Genomic DNA, 17,628 nt, shown 5'->3' with positions numbered 1-17,628 from the left:
AATATTACTCTCAAGGTCAGTGAATTTCCTCTCACTATTAATGGTGTTCACCATGAGAAATTGGATTTGGTAGTGTTGAATAACTTGCCTTCTCCAGTAATATTGGGTTTGCCCTGGTTAAAATTTCACAATCCTGTACTGGATTGGTCTACCAGTGAAATTAAATCCTGGAGCCATAAATGTTATGACAAGTGTTGTAACGGGCGTATTGCAGCTTTGGATAGGGGAGAATTGCCTGTTCCTATTCAGGATTTTTGGAGAGTTTTTTCTGAGAAGGAATCGCAGGTTTTGCCTCCCCATAGAGACTATGATTGTTCTATTGAATTTGTCCCTGGAGCGACTCTTCCTAAAAGTCGTTTATTTAACCTTACTATTCCTGAGAGGAAGGCTTTGGAGGAATACATACAGACAAGTTTGGCCGCCGGTCACATTAGGCCCTCTAAGTCTCCTGTGGCGGTTGGATTTTTTTTTGTAAAAAAAAAGGACGGCGGTTTACGTCCTTGTCTGGATTTTCGTGAGATTAACAAAATTACGGTACGCAATCCTTACCCACTGCCATTGATTCCTGATCTGTTTAACCAGTTATTGGGGGCCAAGTGGTTCTCTAAAATTGACCTTAAGGGGGCATACAATCTGTTGCGCATGAAGGAGGGTGATGAATGGAAGACTGCTTTTAACACTCCTGTGGGTCATTTTGAGAATCTGGTTATGCCTTTTGGTCTTACTAATGCTCCTGCATTTTTTCAGAATCTGATTAATGACATCCTTAGACCTTTGATCGGTAAAAATGTGGTTGTGTATTTGGATGACATTTTGATTTATTCGCCAGATCTGGAGTCTCATTGGCGGAGCGTGCGTGAGGTATTACAGTTATTAATGGACAATTCGCTTTTTGCTAAGCTGGAGAAATGTGAGTGAGTTCGCTGTACAGAGAATTAGTTTTTTGGGCTACATTATCTCCAGCAAAGGTTTTGAGATGGATCCGGTTAAGGTTCAGGCTGTGCAGGAATGGCCTAGGCCTATTGGTTTGAAATCGATACAGAGGTTTTTGGGTTTCGCCAATTACTACAGAAAATTCATAAAAAATTTTTCTAGTATTGTCAAACCTCTGACTGATCTCACCAGGAAAGGTGCTGATGCGGTTCAGTGGTCTTCTGAGGCCATTGAAGCTTTTGTGTATCTCAAGGAGAGGTTCACCTCTGCTCCCATCCTTATGCAGCCTGATGTTACTAGGCCGTTTTTGGTTGAGGTTGATGCTTCCTCTGTGGGGGTTGGCGCAGTATTGTCTCAGGATAACGGGGATGGATTACATCCCTGTGCCTTTTTTTCAAAAAAATTTTCGGAGACTGAACTGAATTACGATATTGGTAATCGGGAATTATTGGCTATTAAACTCGCATTTGAACACTGGCGCCACTTCTTGGAAGGTGCGGAATTTCCCGTTCAGGTTCTTACGGATCATAAAAATCTGATATATCTTGATGCTGCCAAGCGCCTGAATGCCCGTCAGGCTAGGTGGGCACTGTTTTTCTCGCGGTTTAATTTCTCCGTTACTTACATCCCTGGTACTAAGAATGTTAAGGCGGATGCCTTGTCTCGCAGTTTTTCTCCCATAGTCGGTGCTGAGAAAGAGGAAAACATTTTACAAGAAGGTGTTGTGATAGCTGCTTTAGACTCCGTTTTGGAAGATGAGATTCTTAAAGCTCAGGAGAATGCCCCATCTAACACTCCTCATGGGAGGTTGTTTGTGCCTGGGACCTTTAGGAGAGATTTGTTTGTTGAGTGTCACGAATCTCGGTTGGCAGGTCATCCCAGAATCTCTGAGACCAAGAGACTGGTGGGTCGCAGTTTTTGGTGGCCTGGATGGCAGAAGGAAGTCATTAAGTGGGTGCGCCAATGTACTATATGTGCTAGATCTAAGTCCTCACATACTCCTGCTGCGGGGTTGCTTTGTCCTTTGGAGGTCCCCAGTGCTCCTTGGACACATTTGGCTATGGACTTTATAACTGACCTTCCCCCCTCTGAGGGTTTTACTGTCATCTGGGTGGTCGTGGACCGTTTTAGCAAGATGTGTCACTTGGTTCCCTTCGTCAAACTGCCCTGCGCTAAAACTCTCGCTAAGGCCTTTGTCAAGGAAATTGTCAGACTTCATGGCGTTCCTACTGACATTGTTTCTGATAGGGGTCCTCAGTTCGTGGCTCGTTTTTGGCGTGCCTTTTGTGACAGGTTGGGAATTCATTTGTCGTTTTCGTCCGGATATCATCCTGAATCTAATGGCCAGACAGAAAGGAAAAACCAGGATGTTGAGCAGTTCTTGCGTTGTTTTGTGGCAGACAATCAAGAGGGGTGGTCTGAGTTTCTGCCACTTGCCGAATTTGCTCTGAACAATCATACATCTTCTTCTGCTGGTTGTTCGCCTTTTTTTTGTTGTTCTGGGAGACATCCGTCGTTTGGGTCGTTCTCCAAGTTGGGATCTGCCGTGCCTGAGGAGGAGAATTTTTCCGGTGATTTGGAAAGAGTTTGGACGGATGTGCGTGGTAATCTTCAGGAGGCCAACAGAAAATCTAAAGACTACTTTGATAGGAAACGACAGGAGGTTTTGTTCGCTGTTGGTGACATGGTTTGGTTGTCCTCTAGGAATCTGCGGTTGAGGATTCCTTCTAAGAAATTGGGTCCCAAGTTTGTAGGGCCCTTTAAGGTGCTTCAGGTTGTCAACCAATCTGCTGTTAGGTTGGAGGTTCCTACCTCCTGGAGAATTAATCCGGTCTTTCATGTCTCTCTGTTAAAAAAAGCTGTTGTGTCGGATGGTGACGCCTCTGCCTCTGTTCCTCCGGTGGTGGAGGACGGGGAATATGAAATTTCTCGCATCCTTGACTCTAGACGGTATAGCGGTAGTTTGCAGTTTCTTGTGGCCTGGAAAGGTTTCGGACCCGAGGATAACTCTTGGGTGACGTCAGATGATGTTTCCGCGTCCAGACTTATCAGAGCGTTTCACAGGAGATTTCCTGATAAGCCTGGTCCTAGGGGATCCGAAGGATCCTCTTAGAAGGGGGGGTACTGTTAGAACCTTGCTGTTAGGTTTTTTTTCCTTTGCTGGTCACATGACCTTGTTGGCCTATTTAATCCTGCTCCGCCCTTCTGGCTTTGCTGGACTTCATTGTATATCTACTTTCTAGCTAGCCTGTGCTCTGTATCTAGCTCTGTTAGTTTGCTTGGTCTACGGACCTCTATGTTCTATCTATTTTGTTTGTTCGTCTGTCTGCTACTATTTCTGTTAGGAGGTGTCCCATATTCCTCCCAGTCCTTAGTACTTGTAGGGATTCCCTCCCCACATCTATAGGTCTCCGTACAGACTAGATTAGGACTTTAGCAGGTCTGATCGCAGGATCAGGTTCCCTGTTACATCGTAGGGATTCAGCTGAGTCCTATAGTAGGGACAGATCTCCTCTCTTTCCTTAGCTTTGGTAGCAGAACATAACAATTGCCTGCCTCTAGACCAGGGTATAGAAGTTCAAATCCTCCCATTCTGCATGAGATTTTTAAATCGCAATGTACAGCGTCCAAAACTTCCAATAACTGGAAAAGTTCAAGGCAAAAAATTATAAAATAAAATTGCCTAAGATGTTAATGAAAAATATGAAGACTTAAATATTAAATATATTACATGATAAAAAAAAAACAACAGTAATGAAAATAATTAAAGGCAACGTGTCATCCCCCTTTCTACCATAAATGGTTAACATGGCCATGTCCACACTGTGAATGCAATTCAAGCCTCACTATTATAAAGCAATAACACCCCTACAATTAATTACATTATATAGTTGACCTGTGAACTACCAAAATGACCTGACGTGTCCACTGGATGTTTCAAGACCAAGAAGAGGCCAGCATATTCATGTGATTCTTAGGATGGATGCAATAATTCACAGAGGGCACTCAGAAGGCAGGAAATCTTTAATTATATCTGGACTATGGACATGGCCTTCATTTCCAATATTATTATTATTAATTTATATAGCGCCATTGATTCCATGGTGCTGTACATAAGGGGGTTACATACAAAATAAGAATATCACTACAGTGAACAAACTAACAATGATAGACTGGTACGGAGGGAAGAGGACCCTGCCCTTGCGTGCTTACATTCTACGGGAATAGGGAGGAGACAGTAGGTTGGGGGGTTGCAGTAGTAGTAGCTTCGGCGTTGTTGAGGAGGCAGCGGGGTCATTGCAGGCTGTAAGCTTTCTTGAACAGATGGGTTTTCAGGTTCCGTCTGAAGGATCCGGATGTGGTGGATAATCGGACGTGTTGAGGCACAGAATTCCATAGGATGGGGGATATTCGGGAGAAATCTTGGAGGCGATTGCATGAGGAACGGATAAGTGTTCACAATATGTCTTCTACCTCACCACTTTTTTTCCTAGTTTACCTTTCCTCTCAGGTCTTTCTTTTTTCTAAATTAGATTTTCAATTTAAACTGACACAGTGGTTTTCTGGGCTTGAGATAAATTTCTGATGTCGTTTTAAGTAACTTCAGATTAGCAAATCCTAACAGTGTGCATTGAACACACAGTCAGGATTTCCTTCAATTGCCAGGTTGAACGGGTGGTCATGTGACTGCAGCTATGCTGGTAGCCGATATGCCGATATATGCATACTGGACATTACTACATGACTACCCACTCAATCTGGAAATTCTGAGGAATCCTTACAATGTGCATGTTGCACACTGTAAGCATTCAACAATCTGCGCATTCAGTGGCTTGCAAAAGTATTCATCCTTATTGGCATTTTTCGTATTTTGCTACCTCACAACCTGGAATTTCACTAGTTTTTTTGAGGGTATCAGTTCACATAAAGAACATGCCTACAACTGTGAAAATATTGTTTTGTTTTTACTGTGAAGCAAACAATAGGACAAAATAACTGAAAACTTTAGTGTGCATAAGTATTCACCCCCTAAAGTCAGTACTTTGTAGAGCCTCGTTTTGTGACAATTACAGCTGCAAGTCACTATGTTTAAGTCTCTATGAGCTTTCCACATCTTGCCACCAGGATTTGGCCCATTCCTCAAGGCAAAACCGCTCTAGCTCCTTCAAGCTGAATGGTTTTCTCTGGTGAACAGCAATCTTCAAGCCTGACCACAGATTCTCAATTAGACTAAGGTCTGGGCTTTGAGTAGGCCACTCCAAAATATTTACACGTTTCCCCTTAAACCACTCATATTGCTTTACCAGTATGCGCTGGGTCATTATCTTGTTGGAAGGTGAACCTCTGTCCAAGTCTCAAATCACTGACAAAATCAAGTAGAAAATTACAGAACTTCCTGTGGGGTTGGTGCACAAGTAGGGTCCCAAACCGTATAATAGGTAGAAGAAAACTTGGCACTCAAAAGATATTGCAATTTCTTGATCAATTTAATGATAAGTATGTACAGAGAAACAAACGAAAGAGTCCAAAAGGACATTCATCAGTGTACCTGTAGATATAGGTTGTATGGAGATAACTATCTCAGAGTAGTCAAACAGCCAGTCAGGAGGCAGTTTAGAAATAATGAGCTGTTTTTTTTCTCTATACATACTTATCATCATTAAATTGAACAAGAAATTGTAATAACTTTGGGTGGCAAGTTTTCTTCCACATCAAATCACTGACAGACAGAAACAGATTTTGCTCAACAATATCCCTGTATTTCGCACCATCCATCTTTCACTCGACTCGGGCCATTTTCTCTGTCCCTGCTGCTGAAAAACATCCCCACAGCATGGGGATGGTGTTCTTGGGCTGATGACTTGTGTTGGTTTGGCGCCAGACATCGGGCGTACCTTGGTGGCCAAAAAGTTCAATTTTGGTCTCATCTGACCACAGCAACTTCCTCCAAAAATTTAGAGAGTCTCCCACATGTCTTTTGGCAAACGCAAAACGAGCCTTAGAATTTGTGTAAGTAAAGGCTTTTTTCTGCCCACTCTTCCATTAAGGCCACCTCTATGGAGTGTAAGGCTTATTATGGTCATATAGACAGATACTCCAGTTTCTGCTTGGAAACTCTGCAGCTCTTTCAGGGTTACCTTTGGTCTCTGTGCTGCCTCTCTAATTAATGCCCTCCTTGCCTGGGCTGAGAGTTATGGTGGGCGGTCCTCTCTTGGCAGGTTTGTTGTGGCACCATGTTCTTTCCATTTGATGATAATGGATTTGATGGTACTCCGGGGGATTGTTAGCGATTGGGATTTTTTATTTTATTTTTTTAATAACCCCTGATTTGTACTTCTCAACAACTTTGTCCCAGACTTGTTTTGCGATCTCCTTGGTTTTCATGGTGGTGTTTGGTTAGTGGTGCCTCTTGCTCTTTCAGAAAAGGTGTGTATATGCTGACAGACCATGTGACACTTAGATTGCACACAGGTGGACTTCCTTTCACTAAGCATGTGACTTATTAAGGTAATTGCTTGCACCAGAAATTTTTAGGGACTTCATAGCAAAAGGGGTGAATACATATGCACATGCCAATTTTTAGTTATTTGATCCCATAAATTTAATTTAGGCCTACATTTTTCTCACTTCTCTAACTTAGACTATTTAGTGCTGATGCATCACACACAAAATAGGATTACAAAAATATTTAAACACAGGTTGTAACGTAAAAAAATAGGTAAAAAGCCAAAGAAGTGAATACTTTTGCAAGCCACTGTAAAGTGACTGCAGACATTTACTTTAAGCACGGAAAACCTTTTTAACAGAAAAGAAAAAAAAATATGTGGGAAACTGGAATTAAAAATCGATGTACAGTACAGACCAAAAGTTTGGACACACCTTCTCATTTAAAGATTTTTCTGTATTTTCATGACTATGAAAATTGTACATTCACACTGAAGGCATCAAAACTATGAATTAACACATGTGGAATTATATACTTAACAAAAAAGTGTGAAACAACTGAAAATATGTCTAATAGGCTAACCATCTAGAACTAAATGTTAAGAAAACCAGGGAGTTGGTGATGAGCTATGGAAGGTGCAAGAAGGTATGCCTACCTGTTACCATTGACGGTCAGGATGTGGAGATGGTGGACAGTTTCAAATATTTGGGGGTTTACCTGGATAGCAAGCTAGACTGGAAGTGCCACATGGAGAAGGTCTACAAGAAGGGGATGAGTAGATTGTACTTCCTAAGGAAGTTAAGGTCTTTTAATGTGTGTGGCAAAATGCTTGAGGTGTTCTACCAATCCATTGGGGCTAGTGCCACCTTTGCGGCAATAATTTGCTGGGGTAACAGTGTGCGTGTTGCTGACGCCAACAAGCTCAACAAACTTATAAAGAAGGCTAGCGCGACGGTGGGCCTACAGCTTGGGACTTTTGAAGAGGTGGTAGAGGATAGGATTAAGAAGAAGTGCAGAGCTATAATGGGCAACAACACACACCCGCTTTATGAACTGTTTGCGAAACAGAAGAGCACATTCAGCAATCGCCTAATACAACTAAGGTGTAAAAAGGAAAAATACAGGAGATCGTTTGTTCCAACAGCTATGGGGGTGTTTAACAAATGTCTGAAAAGCAATGTCTAAAGCATTCCAAATGTTATGTTATCATATGTGTCATGTTCGAGATCTGTGTTCTGCTGCTGTGATACCGCAATTTCCTCCGGGATAAATAAAGTATATCTTATCTTATCTTATCTAATATTCTAGGTTCTTCAAAGTAGCCACCTTTTGCTTTGATGACTGCTTTGCACACTCTTGGCATTCTCTTGATGAGCTTCAAGAGGTAGTCACCGGAAATGGTCTTCCAACAATCTTGAAGGAGTTCCCAGAGATGCTTAGCACTTGTTGGCCCTTTTGCCTTCACTCTGCGGTCCAGCTCACCCCAAACCATCTCGATTGGGTTCAGGTCTGGTGACTGTGGAGGCCAGGTCATCTGGCGTAGCACCCCATCACTCCCCTTCTTGGTCAAATACCCCTTACACAGCCTGGAGGTGTGTTTGGGGTCATTGTCCTGTTGAAAAATAAATGATGGTCCAACTAAACACAAACCGGATGGAATAGCATGCCGCTGCAAGATGCTATGGTAGCCATGCTGGTTCAGTATGCCTTCAATTTTGAATAAATCCCCAACAGTGTCACCAGCAAAGCACCTCCACACCATCACACCTCCTCCTCCATGCTTCACGGTGGGAACCAGGCATGTAGAGTCCATCCGTTCATCTTTTCTGCGTTGCACAAAGACACGGTGGTTGGAAGTAAAGATCTCAAATTTGGACTCATCAGACCAAAGCACAGATTTCCACTGGTCTAATGTCCATTCCTTGCGTTCTTTAGCCCAAACAAGTCTTTTCTGCTTGTTGCCTGTCCTTAGCAGTGGTTTCCCAGCAGCTATTTTACCACAAAGGCCTGCTGCACAAAGTCTCCTCTTAACAGTTGTTGTAGAGATGTGTCTGCTGCTAGAACTCTGTGTGGCATTGACCTGGTCTCTAATCTGAGCTGCTGTTAACCTGCGGTTTCTGAGGCTGGTGACTCGGATAAACTTATCCTCAGAAGCAGAGGTGACTCTTGGTCTTCCTTTCCTGGGGCGGTCCTCATGTGAGCCAGTTTCTTTGTAGCGCTTGATGGTTTTTGCAACTGCACTTGGGGACACTTTCAAAGTTTGCCCAATTTTTCGGACTGACTGACCTTCATTTCTTAAAGTAATGATGGCCACTCATTTTTCTTTACTTAGCTGCTTTTTTCTTGCCATAATACAAATTCTAACAGTCTATTCAGTAGGACTATCAGCTGTGTATCCACCAGACTTCTGCACAACACAACTGATGGTCCCAACCCCATTTATAAGGCAAGAAATCCCACTTATTAAACCTGACAGGGCACACCTGTGAAGTGAAAACCATTTCCGGTGACTACCTCTTGAAGCTCATCAAGAGAATGCCAAGAGTGTGCAAAGCAGTCATCAAAGCAAAAGGTGGCTACTTTGAATAACCTAGAATATAAGACATATTTTCAGTTGTTTCACACTTTTTTGTTAAGTATACAATTCCACATGTGTTAATTCATAGTTTTGATGCCTTCAGTGTGAATGTACAATTTTCAAAGTCATGAAAATACAGAAAAATCTTTAAATGAGAAGGCGTGTCAAAAGTTTTGGTCTGTACTGCATATATCAGTTAATTTGAAATGTCCACAAATCCAGGTATTTTTTGTGCATTTTTTTTTCCTTTTGTTACTACCAATCAGCATGTTTTGTGTCAGATGAGTATAAAACACAGTCTTCCATTTCTATACAAATCCTAAAAACTTTACTTTAAAATGTTACATTTTAATGTATTACAGTGAGACTTTCATGCCGGAAAAATATTAAAGAACCTTTTACCCACTATACAAAGTGTGAACAGTACGGAGAAGACGAGAACTATTTTTGAACATGATATAGTTTGAACACCTGCTGTATATAACATGGTGCCAGTTCATCTAGAATACATATTTTTAGATATGCAGCATAAGTAAAGTATTTCCTTCATTAGACACAGTCAGATGAAGAAGCACGGCATTAGAAAATATTTTTCCAGTAATCTATTTTACAGAACGACTTTAGCACCACACCCTGGACTGTCCTAATAAATTCCAGTAAATTAGACAATCTAAAAAGTAGTACAGTCCATACCAAGAAGACGGGCTATATAAGTATGTATTTATACCCACACCTCTAAATACCACTATACATGCGGTAGAAATAGAGTAAATGTTAGACCATGTTTATATTGATGCCTAAAGAATGAGTAAAACAAGCTTGGGGATCATTTAACAAAGACATATGCTTAAGATTGTGGCTGATTTAATATGGTAGCAGTCTCAACAAAAAGGCTTTGTTATAGCGGGACCCTTCTTTGTATCAAAATGGAAAAACAATAACTTTAACAGCTTGTGACAGCACGTTAAACAATCCTGGAAAATCAATAAACATGACATTCACATACAAAGCATGGAGACATTTGATTTTGGTCGGGAGGGTGTCAATACTACAGACTGCGAAGAATTAATCCTTTTTGCCAAAGATTCCATCCACTGGTCCGTGACAGTCAAGCAGCTGCTATCATTTAGCTCCAATACCCACTGCAGGGGACAGAGGAAACAGAAAAACGCTTGCTCCGGCATTCTTCCCTAAACATAGAATCTCCGTATTCATCTGCAGCCACGAACAAGCCGCGGATATTTGTGTGTGCTTTATCATATAGAAAGCTCGAATACACTGAAGATGTGTTCACTTCTAAGTTACACAACACTTTTAAGCTATTGAAATGTGCTAGGCGGATTACCAACCTGTGAAAAGTACTAATAGTCTGCTTTCAATTCAACCAGTAACCTAGATCTAGTGGAAATGACTGTCTTCGAGAACTGCCTGGGGGATCTTCAGAATCTCTGGAGGCCTGGGGTTTAGGCATACATGCCCAAAGCAGAGTGTTAACTGTTTGATCAGTTGTTCCTTGCCTGTAGCTATCCCATTTTTCAAGTAGAAAAAGGTATTTGTTGAATAATGCTAAACAAAAGCATATTAAAGCATTTTTTTGACCTCGTGATTTCATCCAGAAAACAACTTTACAGAATAAGGGAACATCAAAACTAACACAGCAACATGAAATGAACACCTGGGATCCATTCTCTTGAGTTAATCCCAATTCAATGGGCAGATCTCAGAATCAATCCAGAGCATCAAATAACACAAATAATAAGAAATAATGAACAACTGCACTGATACAACATAAGATCTGGGGCCACATGAGGCTTGAAGAGGACTTTCAATGTGCATTGCATATGTTCCAAAAGCAGCCTTTAAAGTTAATGACATGCAGCACAGGAATGAATCACCCCCGGCCATACAACCACTAATATTCTGCCTCTCTCCCCCACCTCCATCACATATATTCCACATGGAAAAGACTGAAGTAGTCTTATATAAAAAGCTTGATGTGACATTAAAAAATAAATTTAAAACTAAAAGCAAAAATGTTAAAAATTAGGCTAACCCTTGAGTCATCTTGTCCAAATTTCTTCAGAGACTTCCTGACATAGTCTGTAAAGGATGAGGACTTGGAAAAGATCTTTCCAACACGTTGGTCACTGAAAAAATACAATTACAAATGTTATTTGTGCACTCTTCAAATGTTAGGTTTCAAATCCAAAAAAAAAATAACTAAAAAATAATATTACAAATTTCTAGGATTACCCAACACCCAGATTATTTTTTTCAATGCAACCAGTTTAAGCAATGAGACGTTTTTCTCTTCATGTCAGATCATGTACTTAAACCTTATGATCAGGTTCTTACATTTGTAGGATATTCTTGCTCTGTGGAACTAGCGAATAGGACCTTGAAGGAAAAAAAATTGTGGAAATTTAATAATTATTTTTGAGCTTAAAATGACTGACAATAAAATAGCACAAAAATATCATATGTATAACCCACTAAAATGTTAAAGCGTACCTGTCAGCCAGATTGTGTTCAGTAAACTACATACACTGACAGGTGGGCGACATTACACTGATTAATATGATACCTTGGTTGATGAAATCCATCCTGTGGGTCTTGTGTAATCTTTACTTTCAGTTTGGAGATAATGATATGCCCGTGCTTCGGGGCGGCCTGTGTGGGGGCGCTCTATCTGGTGCTCTGCTTACATAATCATCTGTATGCTCTTATGACAGGTCACTGTGCCTTCACTGACCTGCCTCCTATTTTACTTAACACCACACTACTAGATGCATTATGTAAAATAGGAGGCAGGTCAGTGAACTATCAGTGAGCTGTCATAAGAGCATACAGATGAATATGTAAGCAGAGCACCAGGTAGAGCCCACCCCACAGGCTGCCCCGAAGCACGGGCATATCATCATCTCCAAACTGAAAGTAAAGATTACACAAGAACCACAGGATGGATTTCATCAACCAAGGTATCATATTAATCAGTGTAATGTCGCCCACCTGTCAGTGTATATAGTTTACGGAGCACAATCCTGCTGAAAGGTGCACTTTAAAGTGTATTATTCTTAAAGTAAAATAGAAAAAGATACAAAATATACTAATATTAACAGGTTTTCCCAAAGATTGACAGATTATGTATATGGAAAATTTTCAATTTTCAAAAATCATGACAGATTAAACAGTGGTTTGTTCCTAGGGTTGAAAATCTATGACTACGGGACAGAACTTTATTTTACATATAGCTGTGTTCTTCCTTCTTTTAAAATGTTCTTTTAATATATTTACCCTGCCTCAGACCACCATCCTCCCAAGTATCCCAGCTGGCACATGGAGTAAATGAGGTCTGGTCTCTCCATTAGGTTACATTCACACATCCTCATATGTCCACTATGAAGCTGTCGAGTTTGAGTCAGGAGACCCATACTGGTCTGTGCATCATACGGATCGCAAAACATGGATGCTTGAATCCAGCCTAAATCCCAACATATTCAACCAGGGAGGTAACCATATTTTTGGATACATACTATATGTTACTCTTTGCATATATATGCTATTAATCAACCATAAGCTCCATGTTTTAAAAAAACTAAAAATAAAATCTACATGCTATAGCTATGGGTTTTTTTTAATGAAAGTTAAGCCAGGCTGGGAGGAGCAAAGGTTGCTGTTACACCGACACTTCTCTCAATGCCTGGATTGTTTTACAAGGCACGTTCTCAGAGAAAGGTCCCAGCATTTTTGATTAGAATATAGATTTCTGTATTCGGGAAGCCTAGCATGTGAATAAATGTGCATTCTATCTTCTTTTGTGCTGTAAACATACCTTTGTGTGATGCCAAAGACTTCTTTGCAGATGACCTGAAGCACTGCTCGATAAAATAAGGATTCAGTAGGAAGCTTGGAAAAGAAAATCAAACATCAAAGTATTAAGGTATTGCTTACATCAAGAGCTTAAATGTAAAATATAGACCCATCGAGCGTTTGTATTGCTGTCATGGATTCATATATACAAAAATTTACACTGAAAGACCACTTATACATATATGATTTTCGGTCAGTGTAAAGTATCCATATGAGATACAGTGTAAGGAATAAGGGCAGTACATAGTAATACAACAGATAAACAAACAATCAAGTAGATGGGGTAATACATTCAAACAGGTATATTTATACCTTGTCTAATATTCAAATAAAACACATATGTACAAGCAATAGGCAAAAGGGGTTCTGTGTGTGTACTATCTACAGCAGGGGTGAGCAATTAGTTTTCCCATGGGGCCACATGAGAGACCACTGACTGTTGTAGAGGGCTGAACCAATATGTTGAAATATTTCTGTTCAATATTAACAAAAACATATAATTTACTGCTTTGTATAAAGTTTATAAAAATCAGTAAATAATACTGCTTCTGTTATTCAACCCTTGCACTATGATCAACAGCTTCCCCAAAAACATTATGATGTCCCCACAGCCCCCACAACACAGTATGATAGCCCCCACATAGTATGATCTCAGACACAGTATGATAGCCCCCACATCTCACCACAGCTAGAGATGGGCGAACCCGAAGAAAAATATTCAGCGTTCGTAAATCCGTGGTGGCACAGAGGAGAGAGAGACCGAGTCAAAGAAAAGAACCCGGACTTCCACCGATCCTCCCATCCCTACCCACAGCCCTTCAACACAATATGATGTTTCCACAAGCTCCCCACACATTATGTGGGATGACCAGGAACAGCCAAAGGGCCAAATGTGGCCATAGTTTGCCCAGGTCTGATTTATAATATAAGTATGCTGCTGGTACTAAAAAACAGAACACTTCGGGTGCAAATCAGATAGAAGAAAAAAAAAAGTTTCAGAAAAGGAGTAACATTTAGCAAATATCATATGTTTGTATTAGAACTATTTCTTCTCTAAGTGGGTTCAGGACATATTGCATGGGTAAGATATTAGCATAGAATGAAACTATGCTGCTTTGTATGTCTATTCTACATCTCTAGATTGACTCAAGACATATATTTTTACATAGTGTGACAGAGTCTCTGGTGATATACAGTACAGACCAAAAGTTTGGACACACCTTCTCATTTAAAGATTTTTCTGTATTTTCATGACTATGAAAATTGTACATTCACACTGAAGGCATCAAAACTATGAATTAACACGTGGAATTATATACTTAACAAAAAAGTGTGAAACAACTGAAAATATGTCTTATATTCTAGGTTCTTCAAAGTAGCCACCTTTTGCTTTGATGACTGCTTTGCACACTCTTGGCATTCTCTTGATGAGCTTCAAGAGGTAGTCACCGGAAATGGTTTTCACTTCACAGGTGTGCCCTATCAGGTTTAATAAGTGGGATTTCTTGCCTTATAAATGGGGTTGGGACCATCAGTTGTGTTGTGCAGAAGTCAGGTGGATACACAGCTGATAGTCCTCCTGAATAGACTGTTAGCTGCTTTTTACTTGCCATAATACAAATGCTAAGTAAAGAAAAACGAGTGGCCATCATTACTTTAAGAAATGAAGGTCAGTCAGTCCGAAAAATTTGGAAACTTTGAAAGTGTCCCCAAGTGCAGTTGCAAAAACCATCAAGCGCTACAAAGAAACTGGCTCACATGAGGACCGCCCCAGGAAAGGAAGACCAAGAGTCACCTCTGCTTCTGAAGATAAGTTTATCCGAGTCACCAGCCTCAGAAATCGCAGGTTAACAGCAGCTCAGATTAGAGACCGGGTCAATGCCACACAGAGTTCTAGCAGCAGACACATCTCTACAACAACTGTTAAGAGGAGACTTTGTGCAGCTGGCCTTCATGGTAAAATAGCTTCTAGGAAACCACTGCTAAGGACAGGCAACAAGCAGAAGAGACTTGTTTGGGCTAAAGAACACAAGGAATGGACAGTAGACCAGTGGAAATCTGTGCTTTGGTCTGATGAGTCTAAATTTGAGATCTTTGGTTCCAACCACCGTGTCTTTGTGAGATGCAGAAAAGGTGAACGGATGGACTCTACATGCCTGGTTTCCACCATGAAGCATGAAGGAGGAGGTGTGATGGTGTGGGGGTGCTTTGCTGGTGACTCTGTTGGGGATTTATTCAAAATTGAAGGCATAATGAACCAGCATGGCTACCACAGCATCTTGCAGCGGCATGCTATTCCATCCGGTTTGCGTTTAGTTGGACCATCATTTATTTTTCAACAGGACAATGACCTCAAACACACCTCCAGGCTGTGTAAGGGCTATTTGACCAAGAAGGAGAGTGATGGGGTGCTATGCCAGATGACCTGGCCTCCTCAGTCACCAGACCTGAACCCAATCGAGATGGTTTGGGGTGAGCTGGACCGCAGAGTGAAGGAAAAAGGGCCAACAAGTGCTAAGCATCTCTGGGAACTCCTTCAAGATTGTTGGAAGACCATTTCCGGTGACTACCTCTTGAAGCTCATCAAGAGAATGCCAAGAGTATACAAAGCAGTCATCAAAGCAAAAGGTGGCTACTTTGAAGAACCTAGAATATAAGACATATTTTCAGTTGTTTCACACTTTTTTGTTAAATATATAATTCCACATGTGTTAATTCATAGTTTTCATGCCTTCAGTGTGAATGTACAATTTTCATAGTCATGAAAATACAGAAAAATCTTTAAATGAGAAGGCGTGTCCAAACTTTTGGTCTGTACTGTATGTGAGGGGAGATATGTTTCACTGCAGCTACTAGCTTCAGTGAACTAAAACTACAAATTTTTTCCAGCATGTTATGTGTTGGGGGGTTAAACCACCATTTTAAAAGGGAGTGTTTTTTGTGAATGACATGGTGAAGGGTGGGAGGTCATTCACCATATCTCCACCTCAAGTGTGTGGCTGGGTAAGTTAAATACTCACTTTTTTTTCTCTGGGATGGTCTGGAAAAGGAAGTCTCCAGACTGAGTGTGGAAGCCAGAGACACTCAGAGAGCTCCACAGAAGGACTTTGTGGTGAAACCTTAATGTGCTACCCAGAGCAGGCAAAACCCCGCTCGCCTATGGACTGTACTATACTTTATCTTTTTGCTTTTCGTTATCCCGGAGAGGACATGTTTATTTTGTGGAACCCTGCTGTGTTTTATGCCATATAAAGTTAACGCGAGACGTGTTTCCTGTGAGAGCCGAGCAAGTCGCTTTACCACAATAAGTATACTATTGCCACAACATGAGAATATTCTGCCTTGCATGTTTCCATTACTTCTCTAGTTGAGCTCATAACATATTTTTACATAGGAATACTATTACCACAATATGAGATTATTCTGCCTTGTAAGTCAGTATTACTACATAGGTACACTATTACCACAACATGATAGTCTCCTACCTTGTAAGTTTTACTTCTATAAATAGACTTAAGACATATTACTTACTACAAGTGAACACTAGTGACCTAAGTCTTGAGTTCTATTTACCACATGTATTTTTACTACTACTATTTATACCAGTGGTGAAAAATGCACGTCTTTGAATAAAAGAAAAATCAGTTTTGAATCAAACTTGAGTGCTGGCCCTTACTGGAAAAAAAGATGCTGGATTCCCCAAGGTCACAATCAATAATGACAGCCTTTATAATGTCCAGAAGTACATTGAAACTCTTAATCCTCGATTCATTAAGACTTGTCTTTTGTTAGCCAGTCTTAATGAGGGGCATGCAGGAAGAAGATGAGCAGAATTCATTAAGAGATGCATGTCAACGTTTCTTATGCCAGAAAGGTTACTCCATTTATTGAGACTGGAGTAACATTTCTGGTGAGGCGCACGAAAGTGCACAGCATTGATAAGATGTCCCGAAGTAAAGCTGCTTCAAACTGGAATGAAAGTCGCAAAATATATGCACAACTCCATGTTGCAAAAATATTCTGCGACCATTTAAAGTCTCTTACGCCAGTAATAGATGTATCAGTAACAGTTTGATGTATCGGCGCCTAAAGCCCCGATTCATCAAGACCGGTCGGCGTTGGTCAAGCCAGTTTTGATGAGTGGGTGAGGGGGAGTCAGAAGCGCCTGATTCATCAAGAGGCACATGCCCCTTAATGAATTAGGCACATCTTAAAAGTGCCATGTGCCTTGACAGAGACTAGAGTAAAATTTGTGTGTAAGGTACACCACACAACTTGTCATGGAATAGACGAGCGTGCGTCGTCGTCACGTCCCATTTTGGCCGAAACTGGAGTGAAAACACCAAAAGTCAAAAAAAAATTGTGCAACCTGACGAATCAGGGCTAAGTAATTGTCCATGGAAACAGGACTATGGTAGGGAAAACCAATTCTCTGCAGCTGCTCTTCCAGAATTGTTAATAATATTCTACCAGCTTAGAGAAGAAAGTGGTTGTTGATTTGTCCTGGGAGATGTAATGGTCACGCGTAGTATGTCAATGTGTTTCAGTATTGAGGAGATTTGATTTCCCCTGCTATTCTCCATTATCAAAATTACTGTGACCTAAATACAATGTATTGCTTCAATATATGAGTAACAAGACCACTAAAAGTTGCCAATGATTTTGAATGGTTTATTACCATCACAGACAATGATAGCATATCTAGAATGTGATCACTTTATGATCCATAATGTACAGGCAATGTTCACCAATCCTGAGCTTTTTTTTTTAATATTTTAGTTCTTTGTAAAAACCATAAACC

The 17,628-nt window shown here is 40.7% G+C and overlaps 1 protein-coding gene across 3 annotated transcripts in view; it reads right to left on the bottom strand.

Annotated features, from left to right (window-relative positions):
- Positions 1-17,628, bottom strand: part of METTL25 (methyltransferase like 25) — a 234,131-nt gene that overhangs the window by 40,908 nt on the left and 175,595 nt on the right. For all 3 annotated transcript variants that reach the window (XM_073651617.1, XM_073651615.1, XM_073651616.1), the window contains 3 exons: positions 12,790-12,863; positions 11,313-11,354; positions 11,011-11,104 (listed from right to left, as the gene is read on the bottom strand). In XM_073651617.1, coding sequence (XP_073507718.1) covers positions 11,011-11,104; positions 11,313-11,354; positions 12,790-12,863 — 210 coding nt within the window. The remainder of the gene's footprint in view (positions 1-11,010; positions 11,105-11,312; positions 11,355-12,789; positions 12,864-17,628) is intronic.

The sequence above is a fragment of the Phyllobates terribilis genome, unplaced genomic scaffold (genome assembly GCF_046119375.1).
Source record: "Phyllobates terribilis strain yellow unplaced genomic scaffold, ASM4611937v1 Scaffold_11__3_contigs__length_659146591, whole genome shotgun sequence".
In the NCBI taxonomy this organism is placed as follows: Eukaryota; Metazoa; Chordata; class Amphibia; order Anura; family Dendrobatidae; genus Phyllobates; species Phyllobates terribilis.
Note: the sequence above shows the minus strand (reverse complement) of the source record. Positions and strands in the feature narration are given on the sequence as shown.